At 40.4% G+C, this 12,995-nt stretch overlaps 2 protein-coding genes across 3 annotated transcripts in view; both read right to left on the minus strand.

The window, feature by feature from the left end:
- The window catches only part of LOC131275493 (septin-14-like), a 231,533-nt gene that overhangs the window by 64,947 nt on the left and 153,591 nt on the right, over positions 1–12,995 (minus strand).
- On the minus strand, positions 4,598–11,950 carry LOC139437448 (transport and Golgi organization protein 1 homolog). 2 transcript variants are annotated; one of them, XM_071211481.1, is made up of 9 exons: positions 11,846–11,950; positions 11,661–11,739; positions 10,753–10,808; positions 10,572–10,662; positions 10,276–10,414; positions 7,750–7,850; positions 6,573–6,652; positions 5,631–5,786; positions 4,598–4,690 (listed from the first exon to the last, which is right to left on the minus strand). In XM_071211481.1, exons 1-6 carry the CDS (start codon positions 11,927–11,929, stop codon positions 7,766–7,768), a joined length of 534 nt encoding a protein of 177 aa, XP_071067582.1. In that variant the 5' UTR covers positions 11,930–11,950; the 3' UTR covers positions 4,598–4,690; positions 5,631–5,786; positions 6,573–6,652; positions 7,750–7,765. The 2 variants fall into 2 exon arrangements, with proteins under 2 accessions (XP_071067582.1, XP_071067583.1); XM_071211482.1 differs by having other exon boundaries at positions 11,661–11,744.

Here is a 12,995-nt window from a genome sequence, read left to right on the forward strand (position 1 = left end):
TTTTACTTTCCCTTTTATGTGTCATCTTTAAAGTGAAGTTCTTCTTGGCCATATAGTTGGGTCTTGATTTTTATCCAATCTTATCATCTGTGCCATTTATTTAAGGTCTTTAGACTATTAATATTCATGTGCTTATTGATATGTTTATGATGAAATTTGATTCTATTTTCTTCTCTGTTCTTTATTGTTGTTTTTTCACTTTCTCTGCCTTCTTTTTGATAAATTTTTAAAGTGTTCTTTAAACCTACGTCATCTCCTTATGTGAGATATTGGCTGAGACTTACTTTTTTTAAGTTTAGTTGTTGTTTAGGGTTTGCAGTATAAATTTATTTTAAAGATCTATTTATTTCCCTCTGCCCCACCCCCATTGTCTGTTCTCTTTGTCCATTTGCTGTGAGTTCTTTTCTGTCTTTCCTTCTCTTTAGGTGGCTGGAGTGGAAAAGAGGTGTTCAATCACTTGTGCCACCTTATCTCCTTGGTTTGCTGTGACTCTTATTGTCTCTGCTCTGTGTCTCTTTTTGTTGCGCCATCTGGCTTCACTAGCTCTTCACTCAGGTAAACTTGCCATGAAGTCCTGCACTCCTGTGTGGGCCAGAACTCTGCTCAGGTGAGCTCACTGTGTGTGCTAGCTTGCATTCACCAGGAGGCCCCGGAAATCAAACCCTGGACCTACTAAATGGTAGATGGGAACTCAATCACTTGAGCCGCATCTGCTTCCATGTCGTATAAATTTTTACCTTATCTCTGTTGGTAGAGGCATTGTACCACTTCGTGTATGGTAGAATTACCTTAATATAGCATCTTTCTACTTACTTCCATCTCACCTTTTATGCTACTATTGTTAAACATTTTAAATTTACATGTATAAACCCCACAAGAATTTGTTATTTTTTAAATAATCATCTTCAGAAGAAATTTTTAAAGAAAAAATGTATCTTATAAATTTACTCATGTATTAACCATTTCCAGTGCTGTTGATTCTTTTGTATTGATGTAGATTTCTCACTGGCATCATGTTCCTTCTGCCTAATGCACACCTTTTAACATTTCTTGTAGTGTGGATCTGCTGGAGATGCATACTTTCCACTTTTGTATGTAAGTACTTATTTATTTTGCCATTGTTTTTTATTCATTTGCAAAAAAAAGTTGATTTTTATGTATTTTTGAATTCCATTTGCTAATGTTTTGTTGTATGTTATTAAAAAATTCCTTATTTTCAAAAAAGATTTTAACTTTTCTATAGTGAAAATGCTGTCGATAAGATTGGTATTGTCATTCTGAGTTCTGCATACATTGAGGGATAAGGAATAAAAATGGATGTTGGTAAGATTGGCAAGCAGAGTTTTTAGCATAGAAGAAAAACAAATGCAGAAGAATGCCCAAAGAGGTCAAGTAAAAAGCTTGTAATCTTAGGAGGCAGATTTGGCTCAACTGATAGAGTGTCTGCCTACCATATGGGAGGTCCAGGGCTCAAACCCAGGGCCTTCTGACCTGTGTGGAGAGCTGGCCCATGCTCAGTGCTGATGCACACAAGGAGTGCCTTGCCATGCAAGGGAGTCCCCCATGTAGGGGAGCCCCAAGTGCAAGGAGTGTGCACCCACAAGTGGAGCCACCCTGCCTGAATAAAGCACTGTCTGCTCAGGAGTGGTGCTATACTCATGGAGAGTTCACGCAGCAAAATGAGGTAACAAAAAGAGACTCAGATTCCCAGTGCCACAGACAAGAATGCAAGAGGACACGGAATAATACACAGTGAATGGACACAGAGAGCAGGCAACTGGGGGATGGGGCAGAGGGGAAGGGGGGAGAGAAATAAAAAATAAATGTGTCTTTTTAAAAAAAACCCAAAAACCTGTAGTCCTGAATTGGTTTGGAGTCTAAATGTGAGCTGATGGTAGATTTTTATACTTCAAAAAGAAGGAACATAAAATTTCTAGATCCATTGACATACCCAATAGCAATCACCCCCTAGCTCTCAGATAGTGATCACTAAATATAATTTCCCATTGAATCAATCAGGTCTGGGAACCCAAAGTCTGGGAACTGCCTGGGATAATCCTGTCAAAGAAGCTCTCAAAGACTTCTCTGCTGTATCAAAAGAAGTCAGAATGCCACACTAATGAAAGAAGATGTTGATGTGAGGGGAGTGGGGGTGTGAGGAGTAGGGTATATGGAAACCTCTTATTTTTTAATGTAACATTTTGTATGATCTATGAATCTAAAAACGTAACAAAAAACATGTCATGAACCAACTGGAGCCTCTTACTGATGCTAAAAATTTAGCATCAATAACAACAACTTTAGTGGGCTAAAACAAATTCAGTATATAATATTCATGCATATATGATGATACTTAAAAATCTCCATCACTTTTGGAGGATACTAAGGAGCCAACTCATTATTTTTCCTTATTTTGAAAAACCACTAAATAAAGTGAAAGAATCAAGCATAGTGACCCCCAACAATATATGCAATGCAGATAAGAATCTGAAATCCCTGGAAGCTTATTAGTTGATAATTCTTCACATGAATTTGTTATGTGCCTTGGTTCATATAGTTTTCCAGATTGGACTATTGTCTTTCTGCATGTGTGTGTGTGTTAATATTCTTTTTCTTTTTTTAAATGCACCTCTTAATAATAAAGAAGATAATAGTTCCTCTTCAATGGTCCCACTTTATTTTCTTAAATCAAAAAGTTAGCTTCTCTGCAGTTCTCACTAATCTTTCCAGTTATGGTTCCTTTATCTTGAAAATGACAATCGAATTTACAAGCAATTAATGTACATATTGTAAAAGTCAAACAATATGAGGTTTACACTGAAAAACAGGAATCCTCCTTTCCCGCATCTCCCAACCCCATTTCATTTTTTTTTTTTTGCTATTTACCTCCCTACTTCTAAATGACATGCTTATGTTGCAATTTGTTGATATTTCTACTTTATTTTCTACTACTGTGAAAAGTGAAGGTCTTTCACTCCACCTCTTTCATTCTATCTCTCTCCCACCCATGTAATTTTCCTCCCCTATTCTTCCAGAAGACCTATACTCATTTTTATTAAATAGGCACTAACATGATCATGCCTATACAAAGACTGTGCACGAGTGAACAACACTGTATACTTGAAATACATTTCTAAAGGAAACAGTGTTTTCTGTGGTGTTGAAAATTGCCTCTCTTTTCACTTGCTTAGTTCTCAATGTGTTACTAGATAGCTGGGAATTTCTCTTCCCCAGCTGTCAAACTCCTGTGATTAGGTCACAGTAAGTAGCTCCCTTGTTTCTTTGGGGATATCCCTCCTGGGGCTCTGCCCTACTGCTCCCAGCTTCGCTGGGTGAACTCTTGGGCTGCTGCACCGCTGCTATCCCTGGAAGTCCCTTCTCATCATTCTATGGATTTCCCTCTTCCACAGAAGCCACAACTTTTACTTTCTTCTTTACTCCCTCATTTTTTCAGGGCTTCCTGAGAAAAAAGAGTTCATGGAAAGCAAATGTGTTTGACCTTGTATCACTGATAACATCTCTATTATATCCTCACTTTTGTTAATGTTGCTGGTTATCCTTTTCAGGTAAGAAATTTTTCTGTCAAAAACCTGAAGGTGCCCTGCATTGTCTTTTTTCTCTCCTAGTTCCAGGTTTTTTTCTCTGTTTCTTTTGGTGGCTCATTCACAGTTGATCTTTCTTCAAATGTTTGGTGAACCTTAGCTGTGTGTATTAAAAGCAAGGCATTAAAAAGCCAAGGCTCAAGTAGTTGAGTGCCTGCCTCCCACATACGGGGTTGGATCCAATCCCTGGGCCCAGGATCTAAAAAAATAAAAATAAGCCAACTAGAAATTCTGAGAACACCCTTATCAACTGGTGAACTTTACTTACTGGAGGTAATTTTCACTGAGCGACCCTAGACCTCTTTTCTTAAGGTTGTCAGTTTCCTGAGATAAGAAGCTCCCTGCCTCCCATGAGGAGTTGGGAGCTGGTAATAATGAAGGACAGAAAGAATTGAATGCCCATTTGATATGGGGGAACTTGTAAATATCACACACTAAATCCATTGGCATGTGATATTTAGTTGCTCAAGTGCAGACTCCTAAGAAGCAAATCCCTATACCTGAACCAGGTTGCTACGTTTTTAGAAGCAAGTGAAGTGGAGAGGGAGAGAGAAGGGTTTGAAAGGGAGTGGTGCACAAGGGGAGAAATGAAGATACTAGGGTACACATGGAGGGTAAGAAAGTTGAGGAGACTTTTGTGTTTGCAGCCTCTTAAGCAAAGAATTTCAATAAAGAAAGTGTAAGTGATCTAAAAAGCAATGGGAGGCAGTGATCAGAAATACCTAACACTGGGAATTCAGTGGTATTGTGCTGTACGAGATAAGGTCCAAGATGTAGAGAAAGGGTCATTGACTAGAGAGAGAGCCAAAAAATAAAAGTGCTGTCCATCCACTAGTGAAAGGATTTTTAAAATATGATATATCAAATAGTGGAATATGATTTGACAAAACAAAGAGTGAGGTACTGGTACATGCTATGACATGGATCAACTTTGAAAGCATCATGTTAAGTGAAAGGAGCTTGTCACAAAAAGACCACATATTGAATGATTTCATTTATGTGAAAAAACTTTATTTATATGAACATTTAAAGTAGCTCTTGTATGCTGACACAACTGGGGGTCCTCTCCAAATCTCCAACTGGTTGTCCTGTAAAGCAAGAAGGTTTTGTTTATTTCAATCTGATCATAGTTTTTCCTATATACATTTTCTCCTCTATGATATTTCTGAGCCCACTGATGTGATGTTAATGTGTGCCCACATCTGTTTGTCTGTGTGTAATGAAAACAGTCTTCAGATGGCAGATAGAGATCTCTGAATTTAACTGACTGGTACGCATCTTAAAATTATCCTTTATCTTGTGGAAGCTGAATTTTAATAAAGAGGTCTTTCCCTTACCTTTTGAAACAGCAATTGCAAATCTCTCGACCCACACTCTTTATACTCTTACTTCAGTTTAATGCAGTTCAAAAAACATCTTTTGATAATCTTCGGTGTACATAAAGTTTTACTTAAACTGTGAGAAGTGTGCCCAACCTATGCCAGACATTTTGTAAGATACTTTCTTTAATGTACTGTATCTTTTCATCCTCACAATAACCTCATAAAATCAATATCATTCCTGTTTCATAGATAACAAAACTGAAAGTCTTAGGAGGCCCCAAAGGAAATCTCTCTCTCTTGCACCCTGGAGGCCTTCACTGGTGTTTCCATTAGTAGTGATCACGACCTTGTGCTGCTTAATGCATGTGTCATTCTGACAGGACATTTTCAGCTCTTGCAATTGGGGGCAGGGCATAACCCTTCCAGAGCAGGACACCCAGAAGATGTGCAACACACATCTGCAGAACTGACATTTCTGGCTTTCTATAAACAGCCTCTTTCCTTGTCTACAAGAGACACCTGCTGCCTGGCTCTGTGGGGGGGGATGATGCAGCCCAGTGTGTGTCTTAAGAAACTTGAAGAAAGGCACAGTGTCCTTTCATTGCAAAGCTCTGTAGGATGACCTGCGACATTTTCTAGAAGGAAGGGATGAGAGATAGGAAGAGTCCAATTTACTAGTCTGTTCGTGTTGTTCTGATCATCTTACCAACTGGTGAAGGTGGAGGCAGCAGGTCAGAACCGAGAGGCCACCAGGGAGGCAGAGATGGCCCATATCGTAGCATCGCTGACAGAGGGCCTCCCATGGGGTAGAGCATGAGGGGGCGTCCTGGGAAAAAGGGGGATCCTCTTGAATCCTATTGATCTGCAGGTAAAGTTTTGAAAAATTTTGATGTCATAGACAAAAGCACCATTGCTGCGTAAAGCACAAACCCTAAGGAGCAGGTGTCAGCACCTGGCATGTCCCCTCCACTAGGATCCCAAATAGCAGCATCAGTGCCAGAAACTGTACTCCTCAGAGAGACTTCATTTCCAGAACCTTCGCAGCCCTGCCTCCACCGTCATCATAGTAGATGGTTATTTAGAAATGAGATGAAACAGAAGGAATGGAAATGAAATCCCAGGCTCTGCACATGCGGTTCTAGATACTGTTTAGAGCCCTTCCACAATCTTATCATGTCTTCTCTCTGATTCTCAGAACTCTGCAAGTAAAGGATGAACACCCTGCTGTAAATTTGAGGAAACAGAAGTTCTGAGAAGAATTAGATCCATTCCCAGGGCCACACATTCTGCTTGCAGGTGCCTGCTCATACTCCCTCTGCTCGCCTCCCTGAGAAAAGAGTCATCTAGTCTCTGGAGGTTTTCCTGTGGGCACGAAGTTCTTTCAGATAGGTGTGGAGTCCTGGAGTTCTAGGAATGTACTTTCTGACAAAAACAAAGTTACATATGGAAGTGAGCTATGTAGAGGTAACTCAATTGGGAAAGTGTCTGGTTTTTGTGCTTTAAAAAAACAAGAGAGAGAGGGAGAGAGAAAATTCAAGTATAACATAACACACAGAAAGAAGTAAGGCCAGAAAATGGGATTAGAAGAAAAGAGAAAAGTTTTGTTCAATACTTGTTAGAATTGAAAACAATCGAGGGCAGCATTTACCTTGCCGTCCACCAGCTCCTCAGCGGGGGATGCACTTCTGCAGCTGCTGTTCTTCACGGGAGCAGCACCAGGTTCTGGATCTGACAAAGGACAAAGGACAAAAATCGGCTGAGGTCTATTCTGACTTGTAGTTCTGTGAGGAAGGATTACAAACCCTCTGCCTCCTTCCTCCACCATCTTAAACTCCTTAATCCACTCAGGTCCCTCACCAGAGGCAGAGAGTTTTCCAGACACCCCACATGAAAGCTGTGGATGAGGGGAATGCCCATTCCCTGAGCTCCACAAAGCTCTGCCGGTAAGTGTAGGTGGCTCCCTAACAAATTAGTCAATTCTCGGCAGGGCAGGGCTCCAGTCTAGTGGGAACTCAACACTAAAACCAGGATCTCCAATATATAAAGGGAATTCACTTAGATTTAAGACACATTAAAAATTAAAATAACTGCCTTGGATAGGAAAATTTTCAGGAAAACTGAGGCACTGGTCTTTTTCTTCAAGCCACAGGTAGATTTTAAAAATTCTTTCAGTCTATATAAAACCTGACTTCCATATCTTACCAGGCAACATATGAATATTTATGACTGAAAATGGACTCATAGGCATTAATGCATGATAATGAGAAGAAGAAGAAAGATCCATGGGGCATTAGGAGAAATTCATCATCTTGGAGAGTAAAATTACAGAGAAAGACAATTTATGAATAAAGTATTATGCTACAGAATACAAATAAAGGAACCTCTAACAATAGTAAGCAAATGCTTCCTCTCCCAATACAGGCCTTGCAGTAGACTATCCACCAAGGGAAATCACAACAATTTCTTCACTCTTCAGGACAAACAACTTGCATACTAAAATATGTTGTTTGTGTTAGAGTTCTCACATAAATGGGAAAGTATATCCTTGGAACAGTTAACTTGAAGGTGGGAAGTAGGTGCTAACCGGATTCCTTTTCAGGATTTCTCTTCTACTAAAAGTAGCCTAGAGTTGGGGTGGGGGTGTCTGCTGTCCATGGGGGGTGCATACCCCTCCCTGCAAGGGGACAGGAGCAGGAGCCATTCAGGCTGTAGTAAGTGCTTGGGATGCTTTCCAGGCATCACAGTGATTACTCACTGGAACAAAAAGCCCTTGAAGTGGGTTTTACAGTAGAGAAGGAATTGCACATCCACATAAAGCTCCCTACCTCTCTGTGGAAGGTTCTACGCATCAGGGCTTCTCAGAATCGGTTTCATAATCTTGCTTCCTTTTTGAGGCCTTGAGATTTTGTGGATTATTTTCAACAAACTTGAATATAGAAAAAGAATGGACTGTAAAATACCAAAAAATGTCTTGTATAGCTTTAAATGTATATAAGGGTAAAATACACTACCATGATAGTGCAAAGAGGGAAATAGATACAGTTAAATCTCAAGAAGAAGAGGTAAAAATACCACTTATTAGCAGATTAAATCAAGGATACAGAAAATGACCAAAAAAAAAAAAAAAAAAAAGGAAGGGGGAAGGAAAATACAACCTATATCTACCCAATCTAATAAAGGAAATGTAGAATAACTAAAAATCTAAAAGATAGAAAGAAAAAAAGACAAAGGAATTGCATATACTTGCTGACATGAGAGGAACCTTAATGTATTCAGAGGTTACCTTACAAGTAAAAGGATTGAGCCGACATTCAGTCTCCATGTCTATCCACCATTTTGTTTATATCCATCTCTCCAGAAGAGATTTTGAGGCAGGTAAGTATCTGAGTGGGTAGGAGATTGCCAGGTGAAGAGCAGAAAATATATAGTGTACACAAAGGCAAAGAGGCTTCTGGAGGCCCAAGGGACCTGAGCAGAGTGGCTGCAGCTTGGGATGCATCAGAAGGAGCTGCAGAAAATGCACAAGGAGAGGCCGCCAGGGACCTGCTGAGGGGAAGCTCCCCAGGCCCTACTGAGGAATCCTGGACTGTCCCTGCAGAGCATGGAATGTCCCAGAATCAAAAGAAGGCAGGAACAGAGAACTTGCCTACAAAGAACACTCTAGCAACTATAGGGAGAATGAATCAGAGTTGGAAATGTGTTTAAAGATGGGAAAGTGGAGGTAAGGAGAGTAATTAGAAAACCTGGGCAGTATATTCATTTCGTGTGGAAGCTGCAACAAATGACCAAAGTGGAGGCTTCAAACATTTATTTTTAAAAAATTATTTTCTTACAGCTCTGGAATCCAGAAGTCCAAAATTAGTATAATGGGGCCCAAGTCGAGGTTTTGGCAGGCGGGGCCACACTCCCTATAGAGGCACTAGTTTGAGTCTGTCCTTGGTATCTTCCAGCTTCTGGTGGCTTGCAGCATTCCTTGGCTGGTGGCCGCTATCTCCAGCCTCTGCCTCTGTGTTCACATCACCTTCTCCTGTGAGTGTGTGTGTGTGTGTAAGCACCCTCTGCCTCGGTCTTAGAAGGAAAATTGTGATGGCATCGAAGGCTCACCTGGATAGTCCAGGATACTCTCTCCATCTCAAGATGCTCAATCACACTGGCAATATCTGTGCCACATAAGGCAACAATCGTAGGTGCCAGGAATTAGGACCTGATTTCTCTGTAGGTCATAATTCAGCCTTTCCAGGCAGGAAAGGTGATGGGGGACTGATCTAACCCAGTAGGCAGATAGGGGCATAAAATGGATGTGGGAGAAGCTAATTCCATATCATAAAGAAGAACAATTGGCATGTAAGTAACCAAATGATTACTGGTGGTAAATATAAGCTCTTTGAAACTATTTCAGAAATGAGAAATGGTTCTTTCTAGTGGGTCAGATATTTAGTGAGCTACAGTAATTTTAGGAAAAATTAAACTGTGGTTGCTCAATGAGCACAAAAGGAGGGAAAAAGCAGTGGTCCATTTTTGATGTTTAATGGCATCAGGCAGTAGCTCCTGAGCGATGAACTATTTTCTCAGCAAGACATGCTTTCATGGAAATTTCTGTGTACACTGAATAATAACATGTATGAGCAGCCAGAAATAGCAACAGATGCAAAAAATCCATTTTCAAGGATATAAAAATGGATTTTTATGCAGCAAGAACACAAAATGCTGTGTAAGAGTTTATATTTCAAAGGTTACCTAACTCCAAATTTGAGATATAAATTCTGGAGGAATAATGAACTACTCAAAGCTTTCTATGGTCACAACTCCCACCCTCCTTTCCACAATGGTGTCCTATAATGTTTGGGCTGAATATTTTATATTTATTCTACAATGTAAAACACCTTTGTTCGTTAAGAATTCCTTAAAGTCCTGGAAAATTTTATTCTTCGAAAAAAGATCACCTCATACCTGTCCCTCAAGATTTTTATGAGCCAAAGCAAGAAATAGAAGAGAAATCTGAATCCAATAACTTGGTCAGAGAGAAAGCAAAGGTGAAAACAACAACGAAAAGAAAAAATACAGAGAGCACTGGAATACCAGAAAGACAGAGGCAGCTCAAGAGCCATAAATAGTGGTTTCTGGACCACCCCTCCCCCCCCACTCAGCCCCAGAATTACAGGCCAGATTCCCTGTAAAAGAACAATGAGGGTGATAGAAGTCAAGGCAGGCAGGAAGAAGCACAATTCTACAATGATTAAATATGGTAGACATAGTGTGGTACCTCTTCTGAGGAGAGATAAAATACGTTCATGAGTCTTCACGTTCACTCGTTACAACATCTGAAACAATGAACATATAAAACCTCTTACTCTTGTATGGCCTTCTTTCTCTTCTCATGGACTTCCTGGGGAGACTCTGTTTTCAGGGTCACGGATCTGCATTCCTTTTCCATTGCTGCTTTTAAAGACAGCAATGAATTGCAGTCGTTTTCTACTTCCTTTAAGGATTCTGCAAAGGACAAATCATTCTTCAGCTGCAACTTGTTCACTTGGGCATTCAAATGTGTTTAGGGGGCTGAGGACAGAGAATCCTGAAAGGATTCTTTACCTTCACACTGCAAAATCATTTCCAGTGAATGGAAATTTCTTCTCAACAAGCAACCCACCTGCCACATTGTCTTTATTGATTGTCAAAGCTGTCAGCCTCTCCTGTAACAGTTTTAGATCTTTTTCTACTTCCAGAATTGCATTTTGAGCCTAAAAGTCACAACAGGGAGAAAATTTTGTTACAAGTGAGGCATAGTAGGAACTCCCGGCACTTAGGATACTCTGTAGTAGGAGTTATACCTGCAAGACATCCACCATCTGAGGCATTCGATTTTCCACCCTCCCATTGCAATCACCTAAAAAACAAGAATTCAGTCTTTTCAAGAAACTCAACAATTATTTCATGTTTAAACAATTTTTAAAAACTACAATAAGCTGTCAAGATTCATTCGGGCAATTCATTCTTAAAATAATTGAAAACTTAGGAAGAATGAAGACTGTGTGTAGAAGGAAAAGGTCTCTTTGTTGTCCTAGGAAAGGAGGGGTGAAAATGACTCTCTTCTCTCCCAGATCTGACTTCTGTCTGGGAAAAGACCCAATTCCCACATTCCCTCTTCTCTTCTCCCCTGAAGCTTTCCCAGGAGTAGACACACACTGTATCACTTGAACACTTGTGGTAGTGACATTCAACTTGAGGAATGGCTCTAGTAACATGTCCATCATTAGCAGAGAAGGCCACTGCTCTTCCTATACCCCCACCTCTAAGGGCAATGCCCCAGTAGGTGGCTCTACCATCTCTGTGTTCTAACCCTGGTTGTAAGTCTTGATAACACACAGATGCTTCAGAGATGATGAGCACCAATAAAAAGACCATCTCCATGAGATGAGAAACAAGTCTGTCATCACATGGGACCTGACAGGAAAGTGTGCAGGACATAGAGGGGTAAGACCCAACTAATGCTGCTCTAACTTCCCCTCATGTATCTAATTTCCATAGGGATAGGGGAAAGGGCTTAGAGTTCTGTTCTTGTCCAATGCTCTACAATGCCCAGCACCTACCTGGGCCCAACACAGGCAGACATGTAAACAAATCCAAGGATGGAACTTTATAATGCCAATACTTAGGAAGAGATACATCAAGTTCAAGAGTATCAAGAGGGTACTTGACTAAAGGCAAAGTGATCCAACCTCCCTGACATTGATCTTACCTGATAAATTTCTCCTTTTTAATGTATTTCCTCCTGTCTTTTTGGCCTGAGATTCATCTTTGCATCGTAGAGCCTTCAACTGCACTGAGCAATTAGTCAAAGCCAAAAAAAAGAATAAGAGAGAATCAGAAAGATTCTCCCACTTTTAATTAGATTTTGAACTGTGTACACAGGAATGAGCTTACTTCAATATTATCTTCAGGAGTCAGAACTCCCTCCAAATCTTTCTGAGTTGTTTTGAAGGATTTGCTTTGTTCACTGAGCTCCATGTGCTCTTTCAAACAGCTTTCGATGTCCTGTTACAACAAAAGTGAAAAAAACCTTTATTAAATAAATTAAATAAATAAGACTAAAGCAGGAATGGAGAAGTCATGACTCCCTGCCCCCCTGGCTAGGCCTCTTTTCCTAGCCTAAGGCCTTTGGAAAAATGAGCAGAGAAGGTTCCTCATGCTCAGTGCTAGATTAAGGACAGAAATATGTGTTTGCAGTCCCGGAAATAATTGTTGCCTTACTTTGCTTGGGCTGCCATAACAAAGTGCCACAAACTAGGTGGCTTAAACCAACAGAAATTGTCTCACAGTACTGGAGACTAGAAGTCTAAAATCAAGATTTCAGCAGGGCCATGAGTCCTTCAAAGCCAGGACAGAAAAATCTGTTCTAGATTCAGCCTCAGAATCTGAATCTAGATTCAGCCTCTTCTAGCTTCTTCTGGTGTCAAACAATCCAAGGCATTCTCTGCCTCAGTCATTACACGGTGTCCCCTGCTCTGTCTGTCTGGGTCCAAATTTCCTCTTATAAGGACACCTGTCACATTAGATTGGGCAACTTGGACCCTTGGAGTCATTCTTTCTTCATTCCAGCCCATCTCTGTCCCTCTCAGTCCAGGATGGCAGGTTCTCTGCTGATATGAACTTGTTGAAAACCCTGTCCGTCTTCTGTGCAATTTTGGGGTTTCTAAGCCATTAGTTGAGAGGGTCCTCCACAGGGACGGAGATAATTGCATTTCCCTTCCTGGCTTCTGTTGAGATTGTTTGTTGGATCCACTTGTCACACATCTAATCATTTTTAGCAAATGGTTGTCCAGCCATACCCATGGCCATGTTTCCATAGTTAAATATTTGCATAGGCTGAGAATTTTCCAAATGAATTCTTGGTTCCTATTTGTTTAACAGTTCATTCTTCAATTTACCTCTTTCCTGAGACATTTTATCACAAGTAGCAAGGAGAAACCAGATTCTACCTTCCAGCTTTGCTTGGAAATCTCCTTAACTAAAAGTCTGTCCTTATCACTTACAAATTCTGCCTTCCATACAGCTTCAGAGCACAATTCTTCCA

Source organism: Dasypus novemcinctus, chromosome 23 (assembly GCF_030445035.2).
Source record: "Dasypus novemcinctus isolate mDasNov1 chromosome 23, mDasNov1.1.hap2, whole genome shotgun sequence".
NCBI classification, from domain to species: domain Eukaryota; kingdom Metazoa; phylum Chordata; class Mammalia; order Cingulata; family Dasypodidae; genus Dasypus; species Dasypus novemcinctus.

What these genes read in the sequence shown, in the direction of transcription:
- LOC139437448 (XM_071211481.1), bottom strand. Translation starts at nt 11,929, where the DNA reads ATGGAGCTCAGTGAACAAAGCAAATCCTTCAAAACAACTCAGAAAGAT. An exon ending in CTCCTGAAGATAATATTGAA is followed by an intron (nt 11,740 to 11,845) that starts GTAAGCTCATTC and finishes TGCTCAGTGCAG; the next exon opens with TTGAAGGCTCTACGATGCAA. An exon ending in AGATGGTGGATGTCTTGCAG is followed by an intron (nt 10,663 to 10,752) that starts GTATAACTCCTA and finishes TGTGACTTTTAG; the next exon opens with GCTCAAAATGCAATTCTGGA.